The 25,501-nt window shown below is 40.0% G+C and overlaps 1 protein-coding gene across 1 annotated transcript in view; it reads left to right on the top strand.

Annotated features, from left to right (window-relative positions):
• Window positions 1-25,501, top strand: part of PDK3 (pyruvate dehydrogenase kinase 3) — a 67,302-nt gene that overhangs the window by 38,622 nt on the left and 3,179 nt on the right. Inside the window, exons 6-11 of the mRNA XM_082681297.1 lie at window positions 7,992-8,069; window positions 17,163-17,239; window positions 18,533-18,634; window positions 19,041-19,151; window positions 21,284-21,397; window positions 22,680-22,819. Coding sequence (XP_082537423.1) covers window positions 7,992-8,069; window positions 17,163-17,239; window positions 18,533-18,634; window positions 19,041-19,151; window positions 21,284-21,397; window positions 22,680-22,819 — 622 coding nt within the window. The remainder of the gene's footprint in view (window positions 1-7,991; window positions 8,070-17,162; window positions 17,240-18,532; window positions 18,635-19,040; window positions 19,152-21,283; window positions 21,398-22,679; window positions 22,820-25,501) is intronic.

Genomic DNA, 25,501 nt, shown 5'->3' on the forward strand with positions numbered 1-25,501 from the left:
GTGTATTTCCCCATCTCCAGCACTAATGCCCATCACACACCGCCTTCCTGGATGAATTCAGTGTCTGATCTGCTATACTGATAACCTCTATATTCAAATAGTTTTCCCAGCTAGGTGTATATAATCTTTATTCCTCAATGAGATATTAGTCTTAAATCAGTTACCTTTCCTACCATGGCAAAATTGGCTAGGCACCCTAGCAGGAAGCCTGAAGGTCTCTTTCCTCCCCGTGGAGAAAGCATATTTTAATAGCTTTCTGTTTCATGCCCTGTGGACCCCACTTTTAATTCTCTAAGTGTCTGCATACCGAAGCAGAAGCTCTTTCTGGCTCAAAATAAGACTGAGAAAAAATAAACAAGGCAGACAGCACGAACTATCAGAAGGCCTGGAAGTTCTTCCGTGTCTTCTAGCAAAAAGGCACTGGAGTCTCCGCCCCCAAATGCCCCAGGGACAATAGTCAGAGTCCCAAAGGGCCCACACCTCCCCAGCTCTTCTTCTCAATACCCCCGAATGCTGTCAAGGAGAGGAAGAGATGTGTGTCAGCTTCCTTCAACTCTCAGTGACGTCTTACCATTCCCTTACTCTTTTGAAAGTAGTTGGTATTTTTTCACTGATTTTTACCTTCTCCTCGTACCTTCTGAGATTTTTCAGCTAATCTTCTTTACAATGTTGTGTTAGTTTCTGCTGTACAACGAAGTGAATCAGCTATATGTATACATATATCCCCTCCCTCTTGGAACTCCCTTCCCCCAACCTCCCATCCCACCATCTAGGTCACCATAGAGCACGAAGCTGAGCTCCCTGTGCTATACAGCAGGTTCCCTCTAGCTATCGGTTTTACACATGCTAATGTATATATGCCGATCCTAATCTCCCAGTTCATCCCCCCCTTCCACCACCACCCCCGCCGCCATGTCCACACGTCTGTTCTCTTCATTTGCATCTCTGTTCCTGCCCTGCATACAGGTTCATCTGTACCATTTTTCTAAATTCCACATATATGCGTTAATACATTGTACAATATTTATTTTTCTCTTTCTGACTTACTTCACTCTGTATGACAGACTCTAGGTCCGTCCACATCTCTACAAATGACCCAATTTCGTTCCTTTTCATGGCTGACTAATATTCTGTTGTATATAGGTACCACATCTTCTTTATCCATTCATCTTTCGATGGACATTTAGGTTGCTTCCCTGTCCTGGCTATTGTAAATAGTGCTGCAGTGAACATTGGGTACATGTATCTTTTTGGATTATGGTTTTCTCAGGGTATATGCCCAGTAGTGGGATTGCTGGGTCATATGGTAGGTCTATTTTTAATTTTTTAAGGAACCTCCATACTGTTCTCCCTCTGTCTCTAATATTTTTTTTCCCTTTTGTTTTAGCAAACTTGATTTACAAGGTATAGGGGTTCTGAGTTTTAATGATAGCTCTGCTATTGATTTTCTCAGCTGTGAAGGTCCTGCATGGTTTAAGCATAGTCAGATGTCCAGTCCAAATGACCGCTGTGTGTGTGCGTGCGTGCATGTGCGTGTGCCCGTACATGCCTATGCACGTGCACGTGCGTGTTTTATAGCCTTAGGAAGCCTTAATGAACTAACAATGATTCCGTACTTAGATCTCTTGAGACAGACTCTAGGAAACTTTTATGTAGAAGGGTAGGGACACTTTTTACTTTTGACTAGGCAGTTGTATAAATGCGTAGAAGTGGGGTGCGTCTTGCATCATCGTAATTGAATGTGCAGGACGCTGAAGCAGGCCCCCTCGCTGCTTATTTAGCGCGCTAATATCCGCCTTCATACATCTGCAAATTATAGCCTCGTGGCAGTGAATGCTAGAATTAGTGTTGTAGAGCAGCTCCTATTATCCTCTGGGAGGTGCCTTCCATTGTGACCCTTTTCCCTCCTTTCTGTGTAAGAAACCAGGAAACAAAATGGAAAATCCTGTGATAAGATCGTTTTAAAGGTACAAACAAATACTTGGCACAAAAGTCAGCTCTCACAGCGACGTTAGCTTGCCTGTGTTGTTCCTAAATGCTCTTATTGCTGGGCTTAGCGTAATAGCACACAGTTTCTGCAGAGCGTGTCATTATTCTGGTTCAGAAATAACGTCTTGTGCTCTCACTCCGGGCTCTTCAGGTTGCAAGTAACAGAGACCCACTCCCACCAACTCAAGAGACAGATGTATTAAAAGAACCTAGTTGGTCCCATGGTAATCCTAGGGCAGGAACCACTTTGTAGTCGGAGCTATAGAAATTGGAACTGGGAAACAGAAAGCAAGGGTTTTTTTCTGTGTAAGTGGGTTTGTCAAGTCACAGCCCCTCAGCCCCACTCTTGTCTGTAGACTGGCAGCCTTTTTAGGGCAGCTTGTTTGGGGCAGTGACAGGCACTCCAGGCCTAGATCATCATAACTCTAAGTGTTTCCTTTTGCCTTCTGCCCTGCCTGAGTGTCTCCATCCTGAATTCGCACAAGATGAATTTCATCGGCTCAGCCCGTCTTTTTGCCCACAACCGCAGGTTTTAGGATTCTAGTCAGCCTGTGGATTGGTCGCCCGTACGTTAGATGCTCTGCCCCCCACTTCTCCAGTTGGCTGCGCTTTGGGCAGTGGGAGAGGGTCTAGCACTTCAAAAAAACCCCTGATGCTTCCCACTCGAGATGGGTTTTGGGTAAGTGATGATAGACATACCTTATTAGAATTGCTTTGTGACTTAAAAGCGGTTCTTTTTTTTTTTGGTTGCGTTGGGTCTTCGTTGCGGCGAGCCGGGGGCTACTCTTTGTTGTGGTGCGTGGGCTTCTCACTGCAGTGGCTTCTCTTGTTGCGGAGCACGGGCTCTAAGCATGCGGACTTCAGTAGTTGCAGCACGCGGGCTCAGTAGTTGTGGCACGCGGGCTCAGTAGTTGTGGCTCGCGGGCTCTAGAGTGCAGACTCAGTAGTTGTGGCGCATGGCCTTAGGGCTTGAACCCGTGTCCCCTGCATTGGCAGGTGGATTCTTAACTACTGTGCCACCAGGGAAGCCCTTAAAAGTGTTTCTTAAAAGCAGCATACATTGTAAAGTAACCATACTCCCATAAAAATTAATTTTAAAAAATAAATAAAATGAAGGAGTAAAAAAAAAAAAGCAGCATACCTGTGACTCTAATGCTTTGTGGTCGTTTACGTTTATCTTGTTCAGGCATTGTTTCTTTTTTTTTTTTTTTTTTTTTGCGATACGCGGGCCTCTCACTGCTGTGGCCTCTCCCGTTGCGGACCACAGGCTCCGGATGCGCAGGCTCAGCGGCCATGGCTCACGGGCCTAGCCGTTCTGCAGCACGTGGGATCTTCCCGGACCGGGGCCCGAACCTGCATCCCCTGCATCGGCAGGCGGACTCTCAACCACTGCGCCACCAGGGAAGCCCCAGGCATTGTTTCTTAAACTCGAGCTTTATGGTTTTGGATATCCTGTTCATGTTTGTTTTCTCACTCAAATTTCATCTTTGTCCAGTCTCTTATAAGATATCTGTAAACAAACAATGGCATGTATTTGTGATAGAGGCTAATATTGGGTTGGCCAAAAAGGTCATTCGCGATCATATGGAAAAACCCGAATGAACTTTTTGGCCAGTCCAGTATTTGATAGCAGGGTCCTCTGGTGAATTTTGCATAGCTTCTAGTAAAAACATCTAATAAAATAGTGTCCATACACTTAAATTTTCCTGTGTGCTTCTTAAAACTGATTTGTGGCTACAGTGGATCTGTTGGGCTGGTTGCCATGTGAACCTTCACCTCACCAGGGAAGTCCCTACCCCTACATTTTTGTTTGTTACTTTATCATCAGTACCTTATTTCCCTTGAAAACAGGTTCTTAAAACAATGAAAATCACTTATGTTCAGTGGCAGTAATAATCATTTCCTGATATTTCATTTTAAAGATTGGGTGGTAAATAGTGACTCAAATATATTGCAGATAAAAGTAATTTGATAAATTATCGTATTTTAAGATTTTGGTTTCTTTTTAAACAATAGAAAAGTTTTATTAGAAAGCTTATTGTTAGTAGAACTTGCATTTTACTCTAGATATAAAGGAAGTGAATTTTTAAGCCAGTAGTTGAAGTTTGGTTGTTATGTTGGTGATTTTTAAAAAACTTTTCCATTCTTATGGTACTTCACTTAAACAGAAGTATCCTATTTGAGTATATATGTGCTGTCATACTCCTCAGTACTCCATGATCATTCATGGCCTGGGAGTGACAGTGATAGAATTAGCATGACCCAGCCTTGACTTTCTAGGCCAGTGGGCTCCAAATCTACCTTCTCTTCAGAATTTTTGAAATCTGTGGATTCCCAGGCCTCAACACAGAGCTACTGCATCAGCACCTCCAGGGGTTCATTTAACCTATACTTCTTTTTTTAACTTGCTAATGAATTCTACGCACACACACGGGTTTGGGAACCACTCTAGCCCACTAGTTCCCAGTCTGACCAAAAAGAACATCTCGAATCAGTATAATTGATTGAACCTGGAGAATTTTTGCATGGGCAGGATTGTTCCGTTTAACAGATGCTCACTGGGTGTGTATGGTGCCCAAGGCATTATGATATGCCACGGGAATTTATAAGATGCATATGAATATAGCTTTTACCAGTACTGCCCCCAGAAGACTTTTGGCTGGCTGGTATATGTGAGTCTCATTGTCATGTCTTGAGTTTTTCAAGGATCATAATGCAGTTGTTAATGACAGCATTGATACACTGTAATTTGTGGTAATGCTTGAAAAATTCTTATTCATGTGGTTTCAGGAACCATATTGAGTCTTTGAGTTTCAAGTTGGCTGCATCTATCTGGACTCTCCTATCTTCCACATGTTACATTTATTTGTGTCATACTTTCTCTTCATAATGCCATGAGGAACTAGCACATTTAGTGGAGTTGGGCTCGTTTCCTGTTTTTTGGTGAATGGAAGAGCAGTTTAAACATCTTTAAAGGTGTCCTATCCTTGGAGGAGTTGCTTTGTGGAGATGTATTGGCATTTTATATGGATAAGGAAGCATCATTTGTAGATTTCAGTATTTATTGGTGTAAGTGTTGGGAGTTCTTGGTCAGCTTTGTGCTGTTATGTCGCTAGGTGGAGATGTAGCATTGTTTGGTGGTATAGCCCCAGCACAGAGAGTGAATCTTGATTTTTCCAAAAGAACTGTACAGATGTTTGATGAGTTTTACTATACCCTACAAAAAAACTTGCGAACTTAATATAATTCTAAATTGTAATTTTCTTTGTTAGGATTTAACTACAGTCCACTTTGATGTCTATTTTCACACCAATCAACTCTTTTTAAATTTTTTTCTCCTTTTGCTAACGTTTCCTTTGGCTGTCCTTCATTATTTCATCTTGTCAGAGAGATTCTGATGTCTCTATCTGTGGTTCTTTTTTTTTTTTTTTTTTTTTTTTTGCGGTACACAGGCCTCTCACCGCTGTGGCCTCTCCCGTTGCGGAGCACAGGCTCCGGACACGCAGGCTCAGCGGCCATGGCTCACGGGCCCAGCTGCTCCGCGTCATGTGGGATCTTCCCAGACCGGGGCACGAACCCACGTCCCCTGCATTGGCAGGCGGACTCTCAACCACTGCGCCACCAGGGAAGCCCCTATCTGTGGTTCTTTATAGTCGTTTAATTCTCTTTTTTTAATATGAATTTATTTATTTATTTTTGGCTGTGTTGTGTCTTTGTTGCTGCACGTGGGCTTTCTCTAATTGCAGCAAGGGGGAGCTACTGTTCGTTGCGATGCGCGGGCTTCTCATTGCAGTGGCTTCTCTTGTGGAGCACGGGCTCTAGACGTGCGGGCTTCAGTAACTGTGGCACGTGGGCTCAGTAGTTGTGGCTCGCAGGCTCTAGAGCACAGGCTCAGTAGTTGTGGCGCATGGGCTTAGTTGCTCCGCGACATGTGGGATCTTCCCGGACCAGGGTTTGAACCCATGTCCCCTGCATTGGCAGGCAGATTCTTAACCACTGCACCACCAGGGAAGTCCCTATAGTGGTTTAATTCTAAAAGTTTAATAAAATGAGAATTTTTCCTCTGAGGTCAAATATTATGTAAAATTTAAACTTAGTAGCAATAGGAGGGAAATGAACCAAACCTTATACTCTGAACATACCCTAATCTTATCTTTTGTATTATTTTAGATTGACATTGTCAATTTTTAACGTATTTAAATTCTGTCAGGCTTATTTTTCCCCCTTTCTTCCTTCCTTCCCTCTTTCCTCTTAACGCTTGAATCTTAATTATCTACTCTATGCACGGTACTGACATGGGGAATATAAAAGAAGTACAAGCCTGTCTCCAAAGAGCTGATATACACTTGAGGACATTGCAAATGCAATCATGAAGCATTTTAAAGTAATTTGAATATCTGATCTTTAGAAATTGTAAAGGTGGAACTTAAAAAATCTCCTCACTTTGGAAGACAGTCTGGCTGTCCTTCAAACGTTTAAACATACAGCTGCTATATGATCAAGCAATTTTTCTCTCCTAGGTCTATACCCAAGAGAAGTGAAAAGACATCTTCACTAAAAAAACTTGGACATGAATGTTCATAGCAATATGAATGAACATGTGAACGTTCATTTGTAATATCCAAAAAGTGGAAACAATCCAAATGTCTGTTGATGGATAAATGAATAGACAAAATGTGACATATTTGCATAATACAGTATTAATTCAGTAATAAAAAGGAATGAAGTACTGATGTATGCTACAACATGGATGACCCTTGAAAACATTATGCTGAGTGAAAGAAACCAGTCACAAAAGGCCACACATTGTATGGTTCCATTTATACGAAATGTCCAGGATAGCAAACCTATAGAGATAGAGTAGATCCGTGGTTGCCTAGGGCTGGATGCGGGGGTAATGACTGTTCATGGTTATGGAGTTCCTTTTGGGGGTGATGAAAAATGTAAAATTAATTGTGGTGATGCACGCACGACTCTGCGAATACACTAAAAATCATTGAATTGTATGTGCACTTTAAATGGATGATTTGTATGGTGTGAGAATTGTATCTCAATAAAGCTGTTTTTTAAAAAAAGTAGATCATCAAAAGGTTTAAAATTTATCAAACCAAGGAATATTTGTTGACTAGCTAACAGGCATGAAATAAGTTCTATGTGAGTTATGAAACAAATGTAAGACAGAAACCCTGACCTCAAATTGTTTACAGTTCAAGAGAAAAGCACACATGCAGTGTAAAATAATGCACTGTAGCTTTCTGAATTTGTTCCCCATCTTTTGGATGTACCTTCCTGAATTCCCTCTTCTGTTCATCTCTGTAATGGCTCTGATCTTCTTACCCTTTGTCCTTTTTTTTTTTTTCCTTTCAAAAGCAAACTGTTCCTCCTCAGACTTTGATAAAATAACAGCCCCAACCTGTTACCTTTAACTAACTTAAAGGACATTTAAAAAGTGTTTTAATTTTATTGAAGTATATTTGATTTAGAGGACATTTCAAAGCAAGAGTAATGTCTCCAATAACTTAAATTGTGTGGCTCATGGAAACCTGTTCATTTAGCAAATACTTGTTGACGTTTAATTTACAGATAATTGGCAAATCTTAAGATGGTTGCCATTATTATTTTTGAAATTACAGCAAATATCTTTTTGCTACAGTTTAGTCAGGTTGCATGCTGTTCAGAAGTATAGTCTTGAGTTTATAGATTTTTCATGAAAAATGCCTCTTAGGAATATTTAAAAGTTAAAGCCATGTTTGGTATAAAGCTGGCTATGTCATCATTAGTGCAGTATTTTGATATTGTTGTGGTCATTAAAACTGAAAGAGAAATTTTGGTTCAGTTATTGTAATTCTATTGTAGCCAAAAAGGGCTATTTTTTAAGGCAGTAGTTGATTAATTCTAAATCTGTCAGGTTACAGATTGTCCTTGTTTCTTTATTCTATTGAGTCTGTCTGTCTGAGTCCATGCTGTTAGTGCAGCAGCTAAACTTTTCTCTCTCTTTGCAGATGCATATGAAACTGCCAAGATGCTTTGTGAACAGTATTATCTGGTAGCTCCAGAGCTGGAAGTTGAAGAATTCAATGGTAAAAGAAAAATAATTTCAGCCTTAAATACAAAGAAGCTGACTAAAAAACTGATTATACCTGAGCTATATTTCAGTGAGATCCTAAAATTGTGCTGCTTTTTCCTCTTTCTGTGTTTTTAAAACCTTTTTTATATCTCTGGTCAGTGAGTTTTTGTACAGGAATGTGTTATCCATTAGAGCTCCAAGCTCTTGGAACAGAAGTAATCAAGGTGGAAGATGCACAGAGATGTAAATCAGCAGTTCTCAAAATAACCAGTGCAAACAGTCAATAAACATGTAGAAAAGTGTTTACTAATCAAAGAAGTACAAAGAAAAACATAGAGGAATGCCATTTTTGTCTTTCAAAGTGGCGGTGATTAAAACATTTTAATGCTTTGAATTGCTGCCCAGAAAAATACTCTGTCCCCCAAATTTACACATTTCTGATCTACGTTTAAATTGGTATAGCCTTTCTTTAAAAAAACAGGCTAACAATGTTCTTTCTCTTTGGCCCAGTAAGTTAAAGTAATAATGGTTATATTCTTTGGTCCAGTAAATAAACTTCAGAAAATTTATTAAGAGAAAATAGGGACTTCCCTGGTGGTCCAGTGGTTAAGACTCTGCGCTTCCATTGCAGGGGGCACGGGTTCGATCCCTGGTCGGGGAACTAAGATCCCGCATGCCCCTTGGAGTGCCAAAAAATAAAAGCAAATAAATAAAAAATATGCGAAAGTCATGAAAAATTTTTTAAATCTGTCTAGAACCAATACTTAAAAAAAAAAGGAATAAAGACGCAGACGTAGAGAATGGACTTGAGGACACGGGGAGGGGGAAGGGTAAGCTGGGACAAAGTGAGAGAGTGGCATGGACATATATATACTACCAAATGTAAAATAGATAGCTAGTGGGAAGCAGCCACATAGCACAGGGAGATCAGCTCGGTGCTTTGTGACCACCTAGAGGGGTGGGATAGGGAGGGTTGGGAGGGAGATGCAAGAGAGAGGAGATATGGGGATATATGTATACGTATAGCTGATTCACTTTGTTGTAAAGCAGAAACTAACACACCATTGTAAAGCAGTTATACTCCAATAAAGATGTTAAAAAAAAGAAAATAGAGGTGTGCACAGATACATGTATAAGAATGATGATCAGAGTAGTTTTCTTACAGAGAAAAATTAGAAAACAACCCAAGTTTTCCACAATAGGGAATTATTTAAATAAATTCTGGTATACCCATAAGATAGAATAGTATGCAACCATTCAAAACAATGCTTTAAAGAATATTTAATGTTTGAGAAAAGTTGAATTTTTAACCACAGGCTATAAAAGCTTGTAATAGTGCAAGTTCATTGGATAATAAGTCGAAGGATTTTTACCACCAAAATACAAACAGCAGCTCTCTGGATAGGGGGGTTTTAGCTAATTTTTATATTAGTTGTGTGAAACTATATTTACATGTTACTTTTATTTTTTTATTTGTAAGTTATGAAAGAGACATACTTATCTCTAAAAATACAAACATAAATATAGAGTAAAAAGTGAAAATCCCCACTACTCTGCTCCCATACAGAGTTTTGTTTTTTACATAAATGAGGCTAAAACCATACATGTTCTTTAACTTGTGTATTTCACTTCACCTTAAAGATCTTTGCATGTATTAGTGTCATTTAGAGATTATCCATAGTGTAGATTATCATAATTTATTTAGTCGTTTCTCATTGGGTGGATTTCTGATTTTCCCATATTCCATATAATGAGGCATGAAGGGGTATGTGTGTGTGTGTGTGTGTGTGTGTGTGTGTGTGTGTGTGTGTGTGTGTGTGTGTGTGTATTTGGAGCGTGGGAAAACCTATGAACGCGTGGAAGTATTTCTGTAGGCTAGATTCTTAGAAGTGTGGAACGACTGATTCTTAGGGTATGGGGTCTTAAGGTATGGCATTAAAGATAAACCACATTCCCTCTCAAAAATATTCCAAAAATCGATTTCTCTTATACTGAGTTCAGAATGTGAAGACTTCAGGCTGCCGTCATAGGACAACTGCCCCTACGTTCTACTAGGAGGTGTGGAATCGATGCCACTTTCAAAGTCTGTTGGGTTCTCTGAGAAGAGTTGCACCCCTATTTTGAAGAAATATACCTCTAGCACCAAGTGGATTTTGCTTGAGCATTCCTGAGTAGAAGCATCTTAATATTCTATTTCTTCCTACTGGCTAGGCGGAGCCTGACCTCACTGTCCTGATTTCTATCTGTCAAACATGGAACTTAAACTCACCGGTAGTAATTAATTGCTCGTTTGCATGAATGGTAACCTCACTCACTCTGAAGGCCAGAGCAGCGAGCCTGGTCTTGCTGATTCCTGGGTGCCAGCCAGGTCAGCACGTTCCTTCCCAGCGAGGCTGTCACAACGGGCAGTGCACCCCACCAGGGGAGAAGCTTTCCAACCATTTTTGGCACTGTCTCATGCGTGATTTTTGAAGCCCTTTTTCCCATCACTAAGAGAAATGGTGGTTATAGGTAGCTTCTAGTTTCCTGTTGCTTTGGGGGATGTATTTACGATTTCTATTATTTCTTGAATGCCAAAGCTCTTTGTGAGTGTGGTTAAGCACTGCAGTTGAGCTCTAACAAGCTCCGTGTTAGAGACGGAGATCAGAGGTTGGTCCTGAACACCTTAAGCAGACACGGGCTTTGTCACGGAGAGAGAGTGTGTGTGACTTTTCCGGCGAGGAGTCAGATCCAGATTCTGTGGATTCATTTTCAGAGCCCGTGTGAACTAGCATAGCATCCCCTTTCAGGATGCTTCCATTCTCCTGTGCTCTGCACTTCAGAGGACCGACGCTGCCATGAATCCCAAAGAACAGTTTGCTGGTACCTGAGAATTTAAGTTCTGTGAGTTTGCCCTATGATCTCTTTTTCTGAAGTTTCGATTTTTTCCTTTCCCAATGCAGACCCCTGAGAAAGTAGTAAATAGGATTATGCAGAACATACTGTGTGAACACCATCATTATTTACGGTCATCACTAGCGTTCTGAATATTGGGAGCTAGCTGTAGTACACTTCTTTTTTATTTTTTTGGTAGTACATTTCACAGGAAGATTAAAAACAACAGAATTTTATTTACCTTACATCAGGTTTCAAATATTTCTGATTAGCTACCCGCGGCAATCCATGTGGGTTGCTCCAAAGATGGGTAGCCATTCTACCGTGCTTGTTCTCAACGTTCTCATTCTCTTGAGAAATCGGTTGCCAAAGCATTAAGCAAATAAACCTTTTTACCTTACATTCTCGGCATCCGTGTGGTAAGGCAGCGTGGCTTAGAGGAAAGAGGTGAACTTTGTAGCCAGCCAGGTGGTGGAAATCTGGATTCTGACACTTAGGAGACAAGTCACTTTGCTGCTGTGACACCCACATTCCTCATCTGTCAGCTCTCCTTGTGAGGTGTTAAAAGGATAATGTTTCTAAGGCCTCAAGCAGAACACCAGGCACGTGCTGGACATTTAATAAAGGGTGGTTACTGGAAGTCAGGGTTGACTTGGGAAAGAGAAGACGTATGGTTGCCACACTTGCATTTTTTCACCATTTCTAGATTAGTCTTTCCTGTCAAGAGGGTTGATTTATAGCTTCAGGTTTGGTTGGAAAAGTAAAGATTTCAGTTCGCACTATGTAAATTTTGTTGTAAGAGGGTTCGTAGAAAAGGTGTGCGTCTATCCTGGAGTCTTTGACCTCTAGTTTTCTCAAATTGGATACTTTTGTGGATATTTTTAGTCAGGTGGTTCTACACAAGAATAAGAAAGCCATTACTGGTAGCGCTGTTAACACTGTCGAAATTAATGTTTTAGTAGTGGTAATAGCCAACAGGTATTGGCTGCTTACTATGTGGCAGGCTCTGTGTAAACTAGTTTATCACTTATCTCATTTAACCCTTATGTTAACCCAGTGAAATATGTACAGTGCTCATTTTAGAAACGGAATGCTGGAGGCCCAAATGTGTTAAATTCCTATCAGTATGCAGCCCTCCCTTGGTGTCTGCAGGTGACTGGTTCCAGGAACCCCCGGGAATTCCTAAATCTATGGATGCTGAAGTCCCTTATATAAAATGGCATAGTGTAGTCAGCCCTTCATATCTAAGGCTTCCACATCCATGGGTTCAACCAACCGTGGATCAAGCTTCTCTTAAATGAATTTTTTCTGCTTAGCCACCAGTATTTTTTTTCATGCATATAGGAGAACTGTCTGAAGATAAAACTCTTTATATCCTATGTAGAGTTTTTGGCATTTATTAAATGTCGTTTCAACTAATGGCATTTGGAGCAATGACTGTGCAAATAGGGACTTTATTATTTCTTGAGTCTTGAGCATGAAAAACCTGCGCCATTTTTCCATTGACTTTTTAAAATGTACCCTTAGATGGAAAATTCATATTCCATTTATGTCTTATTTTAGAAAGCCAGCCAACATCTATTAAGGGTCTACTATGGAAAAGCTCCTCGACCCAGGATTAGGGAAGAGTCATGGACAAAGACATTTGACATGGTTTTAAAAGGAAAGAAAGGGACTTCCCAGGTGGCACAGTGGTTAAGAATCTGCCTGCCAATGCAGGGGACACGGGTTCAAGCCCTGGTCCGGGAGGATCCCACATGCTGCGGAGCAACTAAGCCCGTGCACCACAACTACTGAGCCTGTGCTCTAGAGCCCACGAGCCACAACTACTGAGCTCACGTGCCACAACTACTGAGCTCGCGTGCCACAACTACTGAAGCCCACATGCCTACCGCCCATGCTCCGCAACAAGAGAAGCCACCACAAATGAGAAGCCTGTGCACTGCAACAACACTCACCACAACTAGAGAAAAGCCTGTGCGCAGCAACGAAGACCCAACGCAGCCAAATAATTTATTTTAAATTTAAATTTATTTTAAAAATAAATAAAAAATAATAAAAGGACGGAAAGACATCTAAACGATAATGTTCTCAAAGAAAAGTACAAGTAATTGAGCAAGCTGTCAGATGGCTCCTAGAGAATGCTGGTTGAACTGAAAACAAACAAACAAAACAAAGCTATCAAAGGTATTTTAAGTTCCCTGAGATCTGGAGTGAAAAGGTTGACTTCCGAAGGTTATTTATATAACTAATCATGCCTTTCGGTACAAGATAGTCTAAGCATTCAGTGTGCTCCTAGGGCTCCATTAAAAAGACAGTAAAGGAATACAAAGAAAAACAGCAAAGAAACCAGGGGGACTCGTCAGTGGGCCATTGATCCCACCTCCTGCCAAAGGGTAACGAGATAGAAGTACACTGGCTGATTAATGGGACGGAGCAGAAGAAGCCAGGAAAGAGGAGGCTGCAGCAGAAATGGCATCAGATGATCCTGGAGGGACTCTGGGAGCAGAGCTGGGAAGTGTCAGGGACTGGATAGGGAAGGTAAAAGATGGGGGTTGATTGAAAGCTGGTCTCAGGTGGAGTAAGGATGGGTGATGGGAAGCAGCTTGACTCTGGCTGTGCTCTGCCTGCCAACATCCACGAGCATTTTCCCCTGGGCAAAAATCAAAGTAGTTTCTTCAAGAACCTGGGTAAAACTAGGTCTGTTCGTGTGAGTGTCATCATCCCAAAGTAAAGCCCTCTTCATTCAGGCATTTGGGGGACCCTCTGGTCAGAGGCCAGCTTGCTGTCCGCTCATCCTAAAGCCAGTGGAAAAGTCTTGACCAGGTACACAGAGCTCCACGTCAGCCTTCCCACTTAGGGGGAAGTCAACACCAGCTCTCTCAAACAAACAATCCAGTTCCTCATTCTTCAACAAGAATTTTACGACCAAGATGTATCAGACCTCGGGCGAAAAACCAGCAGCATGAATGGAAACCTGACTGGCGTTAAACTTCTCAGCTGCGCTGTCATGGTCAGAAGACCCCTCTCCCTCCCCCCTGCCTTTTTTTTTTGGCTGTGTTGGGTCTTCGTGGTGGTGCACGGGCTTTTCACTGCAGTGGCTTCTCCTGTTGCGGAGCACGGGCTCCAGGCACGTGGGCTTCAGTAGTTGTGGCTCGCGGGCTCTAGAGCACGGGCTCAGTTGCTCTGTGGCATGTGGGATCCTCCCGGACCAGGGCTCGAACCCGTGTCCCCTGCACTGGTAGCCGGATTCTTAACCACTGCGCCACCAGGGAAGTCCCTCCCCCTGCCTTTCTAAATGCTGAAAGAAATTGATTTCAAATCCAAATTCTGTACCTGGTGAAACCTCCAATCAAGTGAATCAGAGGTATAAGGACTGAGAAATGTATTTCCCATGCATAGCTTTCTGAGGTAGTTTACGTGACTGACCTAATGGTGTGTATAATGTAGGTATAAGAAATAGCAAAAAATACTCTAGAACCTCAGTCAAAAACAATTTGAGGATGATGGCTGTGCAGCATGTTTGGAAAGCAGTTGATTCTAATTTGAAAAATCTTAAAGAATGGAATGGATCCCATGCAATAGAAAAGAGGCTGGAAGATCTCAGTGATGTGGCAAGGAAAGCATATGTCTCTTGTCTGGTTACCCAAGAAGAGGAGTATCAGAAAGACATGGTCCAAATATTCGGCAACCTTAAAAGGTAACATGATTTTGAGCAGTTGGAGGTGGATAAAGTGAATCCATTTCACCTTAAGGCTGGTAATATTCTCCTTCAAGTGACACATGACTCATGACACATTGGGCTCATAGGGAAAGAAATGTCACCCTGGTCTATTCCTGTGGCCAATCTGCAGTGAGCAATATTTACCTGGTTATGTTACCAACACAATCAGTGTTCACCTTTTTTATTTTTTCTACAGGGAACCCACTTTATTTTTTTAATTTTTGTTGAAATATGGTTGACATATAATGTGTTAGTTTCAAGTGTACAGCAAATTGATTGTTGTACATGTATATATATGAAGCAATATGTAATATTAGATAAAACAGAATTTCACGTGCTGAGAATCCATAGGAACTGATAATAAAAGTCAAAACCTTTTTTAGTTTTAATATTTTTTATTGAATATGATTGACTTATAATGTGTTAATTTCTGCTGTACAGAAAGTGATTCAGTTATACATATATAGACATTCTTTTTCATTATAGTTTATCACAAGATATTGAATATAGTTCTCTGTGCTATACAGCAGGACCTTGTTGTTTATCCATCCTATATATAATAGTTTACATCTGCTAGTCTCAAACTCCCATTCCTTCCCTTCCCTCCCCCTCCTCCCCCTTGGCAACCACAAGTCTGTTCTCTATATCTGTGAGTCTGTTTTTGTTTCGTAGATATGTTGATTTGTATCGTATTTTAGGTTCCTCATATAAGTGATATCATATGGTATTTGTCTTTGTTCTGTCTGACTTCACTTAGTTTGATAATCTCTAGGTCCATCCATGTAGCTGCAAGTGGCATTATTTCATTCTTTCTTATGGCTGAGTAATATTCCATTGTGTGTGTGTATGTGTGTGTGTGTACACGCCACATCTTCTTTATCCATTCCTCTGTCGATGGACATTAGGTTGCTTCCATGTCTTGGTTATTGTAAATAGTGCTGCAGTGAACATTGGGGTGCATGTATCTCTCGAATTCTGGTTTTCTCAGGATATATGTCCTGGAGTGGAATTGCAGGATCATATGGTAGCTCTATTTGTAGTTTTTTAAGGAACCTCCATACTGTTCTCCATAGTGGCTGTACCAGTTTACATTCCCACCAATAGTGCATGAGGGTTCCCTTTTCTCCACACCCACTCTAGCATCTATTGTTGTAGATTTTTTGATGATGGCCATTCTGACTGGTGTGATACCTCACTGTAGTTTTGATTGCCAGCATCACTCTTCTTGCACTTTGGGGCCACTATTAAATAAAATAAGTGTCACTTAAACATAAGCACTACAATACTGTGACATTGATGTGATAACCAAGGTGGCTACTAAGTGTCTAATGGGCGGGATCTATTGGACAAAGGGATGATAGACGTCCTGAGCAGGACAGATCAGGAAGGCGTGAGATTTCATCACACCACTCAGAACTTATGAATTGTTTGTTTCTAGAAGTTTCCATTTAATATTTTCGAACCTCGTTTGACCATGGGTAACAGAAACTGCAGAAAGCGAAACCATGGACAAGGGGATATTGCTGTATATATTACTTAGTAGTTTAAAAAATAACTGATCATCAAAAGGTTCAAGATTTAGAGTCAAAAACTCTTAGTTCAGGTGTCCAGTTCCAGGCCTCCTCCATTATGGCAGGCCAGTTGCATAACCTCAGCAAAGCCTGTGTCCCCAGCCACCCACCCTATGAGCCACACAGTATTGTCATGAGAGTTCATTTGGGTAATGTATGTGCAAGCTCTTTGGAAACTGCTAAGAAGCAAACAGATGATCGCTCTCCTTTATATTACTATTAATTACTCACTTTATTAGGTTGAAATCATAGCATGGGTGTTCTACTTGAGAAAGCTTACGTAGTTTTGGTCTCTTAATGATTTCAGGTCACGAGGAGGAGGAAAGCCTAAATTTTCTATTATCTACTCTATATCCTACTCTGGGATTCTGGGTTTCTCGGAGTTTCCTCAGAAGATCCCTGACACAAGGAGAAAGGACTGTAGGTCTCTGGGAGTTGGTCTGCTAGCTGCGAGTAGTATGCCTCGTTTGTCATAATTTAACAGAACTTAACATTACTGTTTAGTCCAAGTCTCCAAGAGGACGTACCCCTCTACCTCTGTGGCTTCACATTCCCCTGGCTGACCACTGGGGTCAGTGGTGGTGGTGGAGGGTGTCCCCCATTTTGAGAAACACCAAGTGATATTTGGATGACCTTATGTAATGCTCTGAACATTAGGACGTAGGTGATGATATTCCAGTTTTGCTCAACTAAGTTCCAAAGAGAGAAATTTGCCTAAGGTCACATAGCTGGTAAGTGAAGGAACTGGATTTCACCCCAAGTTTGTTGGACTTCAAAGCACATGCTTTTGCTCAGCCCTGCCTTTAGAGTTGGAAACCTACGTTGGCCTTTTGTAGAGTTCTTTTTTTATGCACTTGGAAGAAAGGATGCAAAGAACATTCTTGACTTTCTTCTAGTTTTGATCCTTACTCATGGACGGTTTTGTCTCTGTTTTCAGCCAAAGCTCCAGACAAACCTATTCAGGTAGTTTATGTGCCCTCACATCTGTTTCACATGCTATTTGAGTTGTTCAAGGTAAGTGGAATTTAAAAACATGGAAAGAAGTCTTCATTTTAAATTACTTTGATTCAGGGCATAATGGATTCATCAGATTAGCATAAGAAAAAGGTTTTGCATAACCATTTTAAAAATTCTATTTCTGATGCCCTGTGGGTTTTATAATTTGTATACTCTGAGGTGAAAATTTGCTGTGTATGGTATAGTCTTCATGAATATTAGTACATATTGATTTTGAAGCTTAATTGTAAAATAAAAGCTTCAGTGGCTTTATGTAAAATCCATACTGTTTTTTCTTCAGAGATGAGCTTAGAGATGCTTTTTAGTTTCCAGATCTGGCAAAGGCTTTATTGGTGGTAGTCAGATCAAAATAAAAACATGTTTATGCATCTTTATGTTTCTGAACATTAACCATGTCGGTGCATTATCAGTTGTTCCGGTCCTGAAAGATACGTTAACACTTTTACACATTTGAGTCAGTTTAGAAAATTCAGAAGATCTGACAGAGGCAGGGGGCAAAGATGTGGAAGGGCTGGACCAAAAGAGAAAAGACTGTCTATACCTTAAGCTGTTGCTTTTATTAACCAGTAGCTAACGGCATGTAAGTAGCAGTATTACAGGCACAAGGCATTTGAGCTAAAATTTCATTTCTTCCAGTGTGTAAAACCCTAAACCAAACACCTGAAAAATCAGTTATGCTGATTTGCTTCCCAAAATTATGTTACTGATGTGACACTTAAGGTTGAGATGGGCATTCAGTTGTGAACTTGCTCTGCAACAGCTGTGGCTTTTTCAGAATTTCTTTTCACCTGACATTTCTTCTACTTTTTTTTTTTTTCCAGCCAAATGATTAATTTTTGTGGGCAGCATGAATCCTCTCAGGCTTTCCGCCTTCTTTAGAGGAAGGGTGCTCTGTAAGTGCAGACTGATAGTGGGATTTAAAGCACACGCCAGTGAGCCTCTGCAGCCTCATTACACGCGATAAAAACATCCCTCTTGGTTAAGAGTTGAATAATTTAAATACCCTAAAGCGAAATCGAAAACAGGAAGGAAAGGAAAATAAGCATTTAGTATGGTGGATGAGACTAAAACGAGATAATAACAAAGTAGAGCATCAAGACATTTTTCCTTGTTCTGAACACACGTTTAGTTAAGTTCTTTAGAGAGGAAAAGAGTGCCATATAAATCCAACTGATCTTTGCCCCCCACCAAAGAAACGTTGTGCATCGGTAGCCTTTCGCCAGTTTCTTTTTTTAAAGTTGTAGTTTGTGAGTTGGTGGCATGCTAAAAAAAAAGGTTCTGTGATTTCAGAACTCAATGAGAGCGACAGTGGAACTATATGAAGATAGAAAAGAGGGCTACCCAGCTGTTAAAACCCTTGTTACTCTGGGTAAAGAAGACTTATCCATTAAGGTAACTCTTTATTTGTACGTATACTTGAATTATCAGTTAATTTAATAGTGTGTAAACATCGAGGAATCAAAGGGAAGGGAGGAGAACTGACAACTGAGTGTCTTATTTGTAAGTACTGCATTTGATCCTTGGCTTGAGCTACCTCGTTTAAACTTCGTTGGAACCCCATTTTTTAGGGGGCTGAACAAGATCTCAAACCCAAGCGTATTGGAGCCTAACCACACTTGCCCGCCTCCTTTGTTTTACACTGTTCACAAAGGGACCATATTTCGTTGGGGGTTCAAGTCCTTGCACGGTTTAGAGTAATCTAGTATGTACTTTATTTAATGAACTCCTTGCCTCCTGCTAAGTATAGATTGATGACTTCTTCTTGTTTTTCTTCCTTTTCACATTTTGTACATTACAGATAAGTGACCTAGGTGGTGGGGTCCCACTACGAAAAATAGATCGTCTTTTTAACTACATGTATTCAACTGCTCCGAGACCTAGCCTGGAGCCTACGAGAGCCGCGCCGCTGGTAAGCCTCTGAAACCGCTGCTAGAGGAAAGACCATTCGCTAGAGAAGGGACAGAGCTGGCTCTTTCCCCGGGTTGTCGCATTAGCCTTGTTGCATTTGTATGTTTCCCGCATGGTTTGAAGGAGGGAGAATTTTATGCCACTGCTGCTTTCTTTATGACTCTTTTGGACTCAGATTTCTTCTCTAATTTGTGTCTAAGAAACACTCAGAGCTGAGTACTTACCTCCCCAATACAGAGAAAAAATATTTCCCTGTGGTTAAGACTGCTTCTGGAGCACCATTTACCACCTGGCACTCCCCTTGGAGGGGGTGGAAGTGTAATAGCAGGTGAGCAGGGAACAGCACAGCGTGTCTGGCTGCAGCTGGCCCTGGGCACTTTGGCGCTGCATACCATAGAGGCCCAAATCACCCAGGGCCTTTGAACTTCCCCCGCCAAATTTGTTTATATAATTAAAGTGTTAAATTACGAACACATTAAATTTTTTATATAAGCAGGAAACATATAGGTGGCGTATGCATTTTCAGAGCCCTTTCTGTCTCACTGTGGAAATAACCTTCAGGAAGTGAGGAAAGCCTCTGGTTACCATGGCAGCATTTAGATCCTGGTAGGGCCACACTTTCTTCCCCCGGCTGAGTGTTTCTAATTGACAAACAACAACTGAACCCTTTGTCATTAAGCACAGCAACATATCTGTCAGTCTGCAAAATGGTTCAGAGTGTAAATTTTCATTTTCAAGTTGTACCTGACTGACAAGCAACGTAAGATTATATTTTATATGTATGAATAAAATCCAACACTTAACATCATTTATTGTAGACAGGGTTTGTTAACACTGCATATTGAAAACGGAGAGGAAGTCGTTTACATAGAATTCCAGAAAATTCTTGAAAGATCAATTTGAAGGCCATTGCCTTGACCAGTTTCTGGTACCTACTTAAATAAATGTCAAAAGAAAAAGAGACGCTACAGGCAAATCTAGAACCTTCCGCAATTGTTTAAAAGGAGTATGGATCGTCTGTTACAGGTCTCAGGATAGCATCTTGAGGACAGCTGTGATGTCATCTTTTTTTTTAAATGACACTGAGCAAAAATGACACTCTAAAAAATGTGCATCCCACCTCCCATTTTATAGATGAGGAAATGAGGTTACTGGTTTGCCCAAGGTCATTGAGCTCATTATCGTCAAGCTGCCACTGGCCATGTCTGTATTCTTTCCAGTGTGCCTGGTGGCTCTCCATTTGAAGAAATGCTTCCACTAGCATCTCTCCCAGTTAGTCAAGTCTCCTCAGCTTTTAAGTGGGCGTGTGGGTATGTACTACTAGGAAACGTTAACTTCTTCATCAAACACCTTACTATGTTACAGCTCTGTGCCGTGACACATGCATTTCTTTTTCGGAAATGTCCTCCCAGACAACTCCTGTTGATCCTTTGACACCCTGTCGGAGGACTTAATCAGAGGGGTCGAAGCTTGAGGAACAGCCCCTTCCCCTCCACCCCAGAGTGTTGGAAATTAGTCTCAATTATTCCTATCAATATCGGAGACCTTTTTTTTCTTCCCCCAACAACCTGTTACTGACAGTCAGGGTTCTATGACATAGAGATATAGGAGGGTACTGGAATTGTTTTCTTGTCTCTAAGAATATATGGACTACCACATGTCAAAATATTGCAGCGTTCTCAGAGCCTTAGGAAGTAGCTCTTAGGAGATTGTTTTCTTTTCATTGTGTTAGCCTTGGTACGGTTAGATTTCAACTCCCGTGCTGCTCAATTTAATTGAGCAAAGAAATCATAGTGGAACTTTGGAATGATGTGGTTTACTTTGGTTTCTGGTTCAAATTCCACTTGATTTGGGATTTAACAATGCTAACAATTTGCTTTAAAACGTTCAAAAAGCCTTAGTCCAAAATCGGAGTATTTCTGTTCTTTTCCAAACATGTGAGAAGTATTTTTGCAGGGTGAAAACAGATTGTTTGCCATAGATGAGCATATACATCATGGTAAAGTTTGGATCAATAATTTATTTGCTTTAAATATGAAGCAAGAATTTATTATAATCTTGCAGATGGTCCTCAGACTCGATGTGTTAGCGTTTCGTGCCCGTCTCACCGTATTAATTTTCTTTTCTCGGTAGGCTGGATTTGGTTATGGCTTGCCAATTTCTCGTCTGTATGCTAGATATTTTCAAGGAGATCTAAAACTCTATTCTATGGAAGGCGTGGGTACTGATGCTGTCATTTATTTGAAGGTACTGCATTTTATTTCTGTTATATGAAGGCATCTTTACTTTTTAAAGCTATAAGTTCTAATAACTAATGGAGAATAGCACTATATCATCTCCTATATTCAGCTCGGATTTACTCCAGTTTTACGTGAAAACCAAGTTATGTCCTACCCTTGATTTTATGCTCAGATATAGCAAAATAGGAAACATGGAGAGGTAAAAATTTAAATATTGATTTTTAAAACCATAATTCTAAGTTGTGATTTTTTTTAAAATCGTATACCCATTGAAAGGACTAATCTAAAAGGAGACAGGTTTTCGTAAACTGAATTCTTGTAGTCTTTTGTTTTAGAAACTTGCCGGCTTTCCCAAAGTTGCAAGAATTCAGTGCTCATAATATGGTTACCTAAAAGTCTGATCGAATAACAAAGTTCTCTGTAAAACAAGTTTTCTCATTCATTGGTGGAGTCAGACTTTTATTTACTTCTAAACTCTAGAATATTTGGAGTATTTTTTGAATATGTAATATGGGCACATAGTACAAAATTTTAAAGCTACAAAAGGGAGAACTAAGTCTCTCCCATCAGTGGCCCAGAGCCACCTGGTTCTCTTTCCCAGGGGTGACCATGGATGCCGGTTTCATGTGGAGCCTCATGGAAGTTGATTCTGCATTGATAAAAGTATGGGGGGAAATCTGATTTTTTTTCACACAAATGATTATTTTAGCACTTTGCTTTTTTTTAACTTTCCAACATATCTTGGAGATCTTTCCATATCAGTTCATACCGAACTGGCTCATCCTTTTAACAGCTGCTTAGTGTGTTATATGTTATATGATAAGATAACCAGTTATTTTGAGTGTGTATCTTAGATGCCAATGCATATAAATGATATGCTATTTGATATCACTTTATGAGCTTATATTTATACATCTACTGTGTATGAAACTATTTCTTCAGGGCCCTCTGGGAGAACAGTTGCCCAGTGAACAGTAGTGTTTGGTCTAAGACCATATAGTCAAAACAATTGAATATCTCACATCAGTATTAACTGAACTAAAATAGTTTTTGTTTTGCTCATGTGTACTTCAGTACTGGTTTTTCATGAAACCAGTACTTTCATAGAAAAGCTTTAATTTCATCCTGATCAGTCTAAGTAACTTACTTAGACTGTAATTTTAATATAACTCTAAAAATATATATATTAATAAGGTTTCTAATGTTTTAAATAATAAAATTTGGGTCAGTATTTCATGTGAGCAAGATGACACTATGGACCTTCGGTGTCTATTTTTGTTTTTCCTTAGGCTCTTTCAAGTGAATCATTTGAGAGGCTTCCAGTTTTTAATAAGTCCGCATGGCGCCATTACAAGACCACACCTGAAGCTGACGATTGGAGCAATCCCAGCAGTGAACCCAGGGATGCTTCCAAATACAAGGCGAAACAGTAATTTACCACTTTTCTTTCTATTATAAAGTATCTGATTTTTCTCCGGTGTGTACCAGCCAGACGATTGATATTTTCAGCCACATCTTTGTGGTTTTATCACTGGAAAAGCAAAGTGATCCCTAAAGAAAGGATGGAGTAGCTTTTTCACCCCAGACAGGAAGGATAGCAAGAATTGGGTAGCCAGAGTAGCAATTCCAATAGAGGCCTTGATGTTCTAGGAGTCCTTGCCCTGTGGAGGTATCAAAAGCAGTAAGCAGGGTTTATCCTGCCATGAATCTTCTTTAAAAAGGAATTAATTTGTAATTTGTCATCATCCATAGAATTCACAGAAGAATGTTTAGAGGAAGTCTGTAGGTGGGTTGAAACTGGAAAAATAAAGAAGTTAAAGTTATCAGTCAAGGTAAACAAAATGTGGTTTATCCATCTAACAGAGTATTATTATTCAGCCTTTAAAAGGAATAAAGTTCTGACATGCTACAATATAGATAAACCTTGAAGTCATTATGCTAAGTAAAATAAGCGGGATCCAAAAGGACAAGTATTGTATGATTCCACTTACGTGAGGCACCTAGAGACAGAAAGTAGGATGGTGGTTGCCAGGGCTGGGGAGTAGGGGGCAAGCGAATTTAGTGTTTCACGAGGACAGAGTTTCAGTGGAGAAAGATGAAGAAGCTCTGGAGATGGATGGTGGTAATGGTGGTACAACACTGTGAATGTACTTAATGCCACTGGACTGTACACTCAATAAAACATTTTTTTTACCATCTTAACCAGGTGGTAAATTTTATGTACAATTTACCGCAATAAAAAAAATGAAAAAGAGGAAAATTATCAATCACAGAATAACAAGTTTCACTACTTTGTGGTAATAAGGACAATAATCCAATCTTTGGTTTCCAATTTTCTTTTTCTTCTGACTACCTTTAAGCTCCAACTCTGCTAGCAAGAGTAAGGGTTCTGATTATTTGTTTAATTTCAAGTAACCTTTTAGTAATAGAAAAGCAGTATATGAACATTGTAAAAAATTAGGAAATATAAAAAAGCAAAAAAAGAAAAAAAGAGAAACTGCTGTATTCCCATAACCCAGAGATTACCATTCTTAGAGCTTTATCTGTGTTCTTCCAGCTATTTTGCTGTTTGTATACATGTATGTGTATTTTTCCCCAAATGAGATCATACTTTTCATACTATTGTACAACCTAGTTTTATTTCATTTAACCATCTCCACCTTTCCGTGTCAATACATTTTCATCGTGAAAATTCCCCTGATTTGTCCAAACAACAAATCAGTTCCAAGACCACATAACACATCTGAGTAGGTCTCAAGCTGTTTTTAATCTAGAACAATCTTTTGTTGTTGGACCATACCAGTTGTCCTGCAAAAATGTCCCACCTTGATTTGTTTGATTTTGTCTTTGAAGTTTTATTTAATTTGTCCCCCTTTCCCTGTATCTCCCATAAACTGGAAGTTCATCTAAAGGCTCAGTGGAGCATTTTTTTGCTAGAATATTTCATAAATGCTCTTGCAGAATTACACTCTGAGACCCATGATGTCTGGTTGATCCACCATTAGTAATGTTAAGACTGACCGTAATTCAGGTGATGACCGTCTGATCCCTCCATAGTATAGTTAATTTTCCCTTCTCAACCAGAAAGTAATCTGCGTAGTGTTATTTTGTCATGTTATTTCGGCACCATGCAACCATCACCTAATGGTTTTTAGCACCAGCTGATAACTTTGGCCTTAATCAGTAACTTTATTAATGTTTATAAAATGATGAGTTTTTTTTTGTTAGTATCATTCCTTTGACAATTATTAGCTGACATTCTCCTATAAAGTTCTTCCTCAACAACTAAGGTCATTTAGGTACCTTTTGAAGTACAGTCCCTCCTGGCAAGGCAGGATAAGCATTTCAGTCTTTCCCTTTAATTACCAATTTTCAAGGTAAGAAGTTGAGTTAAAAACCACCTTAAATTTGACCAATGAGTTTCTGGCTTTCTCTTTTTTAAGTATTATTACGGATATTGTAGATTTTTATTGCTTTGATATGTTTCAGTCAATATTTAACATACATATAAAAAGTGTTCAGATCTTAAGTTTATAACTTAATGAATTTTTACACCTATATTTCCAGCACGTGAAAAGGCTGCTTTCTAGTCAGACTCTCCTCCTTTTTCCCTCCTTACCATGTAACAATTATTCCAACTCTATCACCTATCACTATGTCTGACTCTCTCACTGCTTGAACTTAAAACAAAAGGAAGATACAGTGTGTGCTCTTTTTGTGTCTGGCTTTCTGTGAGGTTCACCTATGTCATTGCATGTAGTGGCCATCTTTTTGATGCTAAAACTGGCACACCTTTGGCCACTGGAAGCTATTTTGAGCCAGATCCTTTGTGTTCCATTGATAAAACCGTATTCATCTTTGAAAGCTTCCTTGCTTTCTGGCCCAAGATGATGTCCTAGGCTTATCTTACACTTTGCCTAGAATCAGCCATTTTCCTCAAGGACTCCTGTTTCCTTTTAATGGGTATTAGAGACCCTAATCTGGGTGTTGGAGGTGTACATTATACCTTTTCTAGTCCCCTTTTCTGGGCAGAACTATAAAATACATATCTTTTTTAAGATCATATTGATATTTTTATTCGATTTTAACATTGTAATGTTTCTCGCTAATA

Source organism: Grampus griseus, assembly GCF_964374135.1.
Source record: "Grampus griseus genome assembly, chromosome: X".
In the NCBI taxonomy this organism is placed as follows: Eukaryota; Metazoa; Chordata; class Mammalia; order Artiodactyla; family Delphinidae; genus Grampus; species Grampus griseus.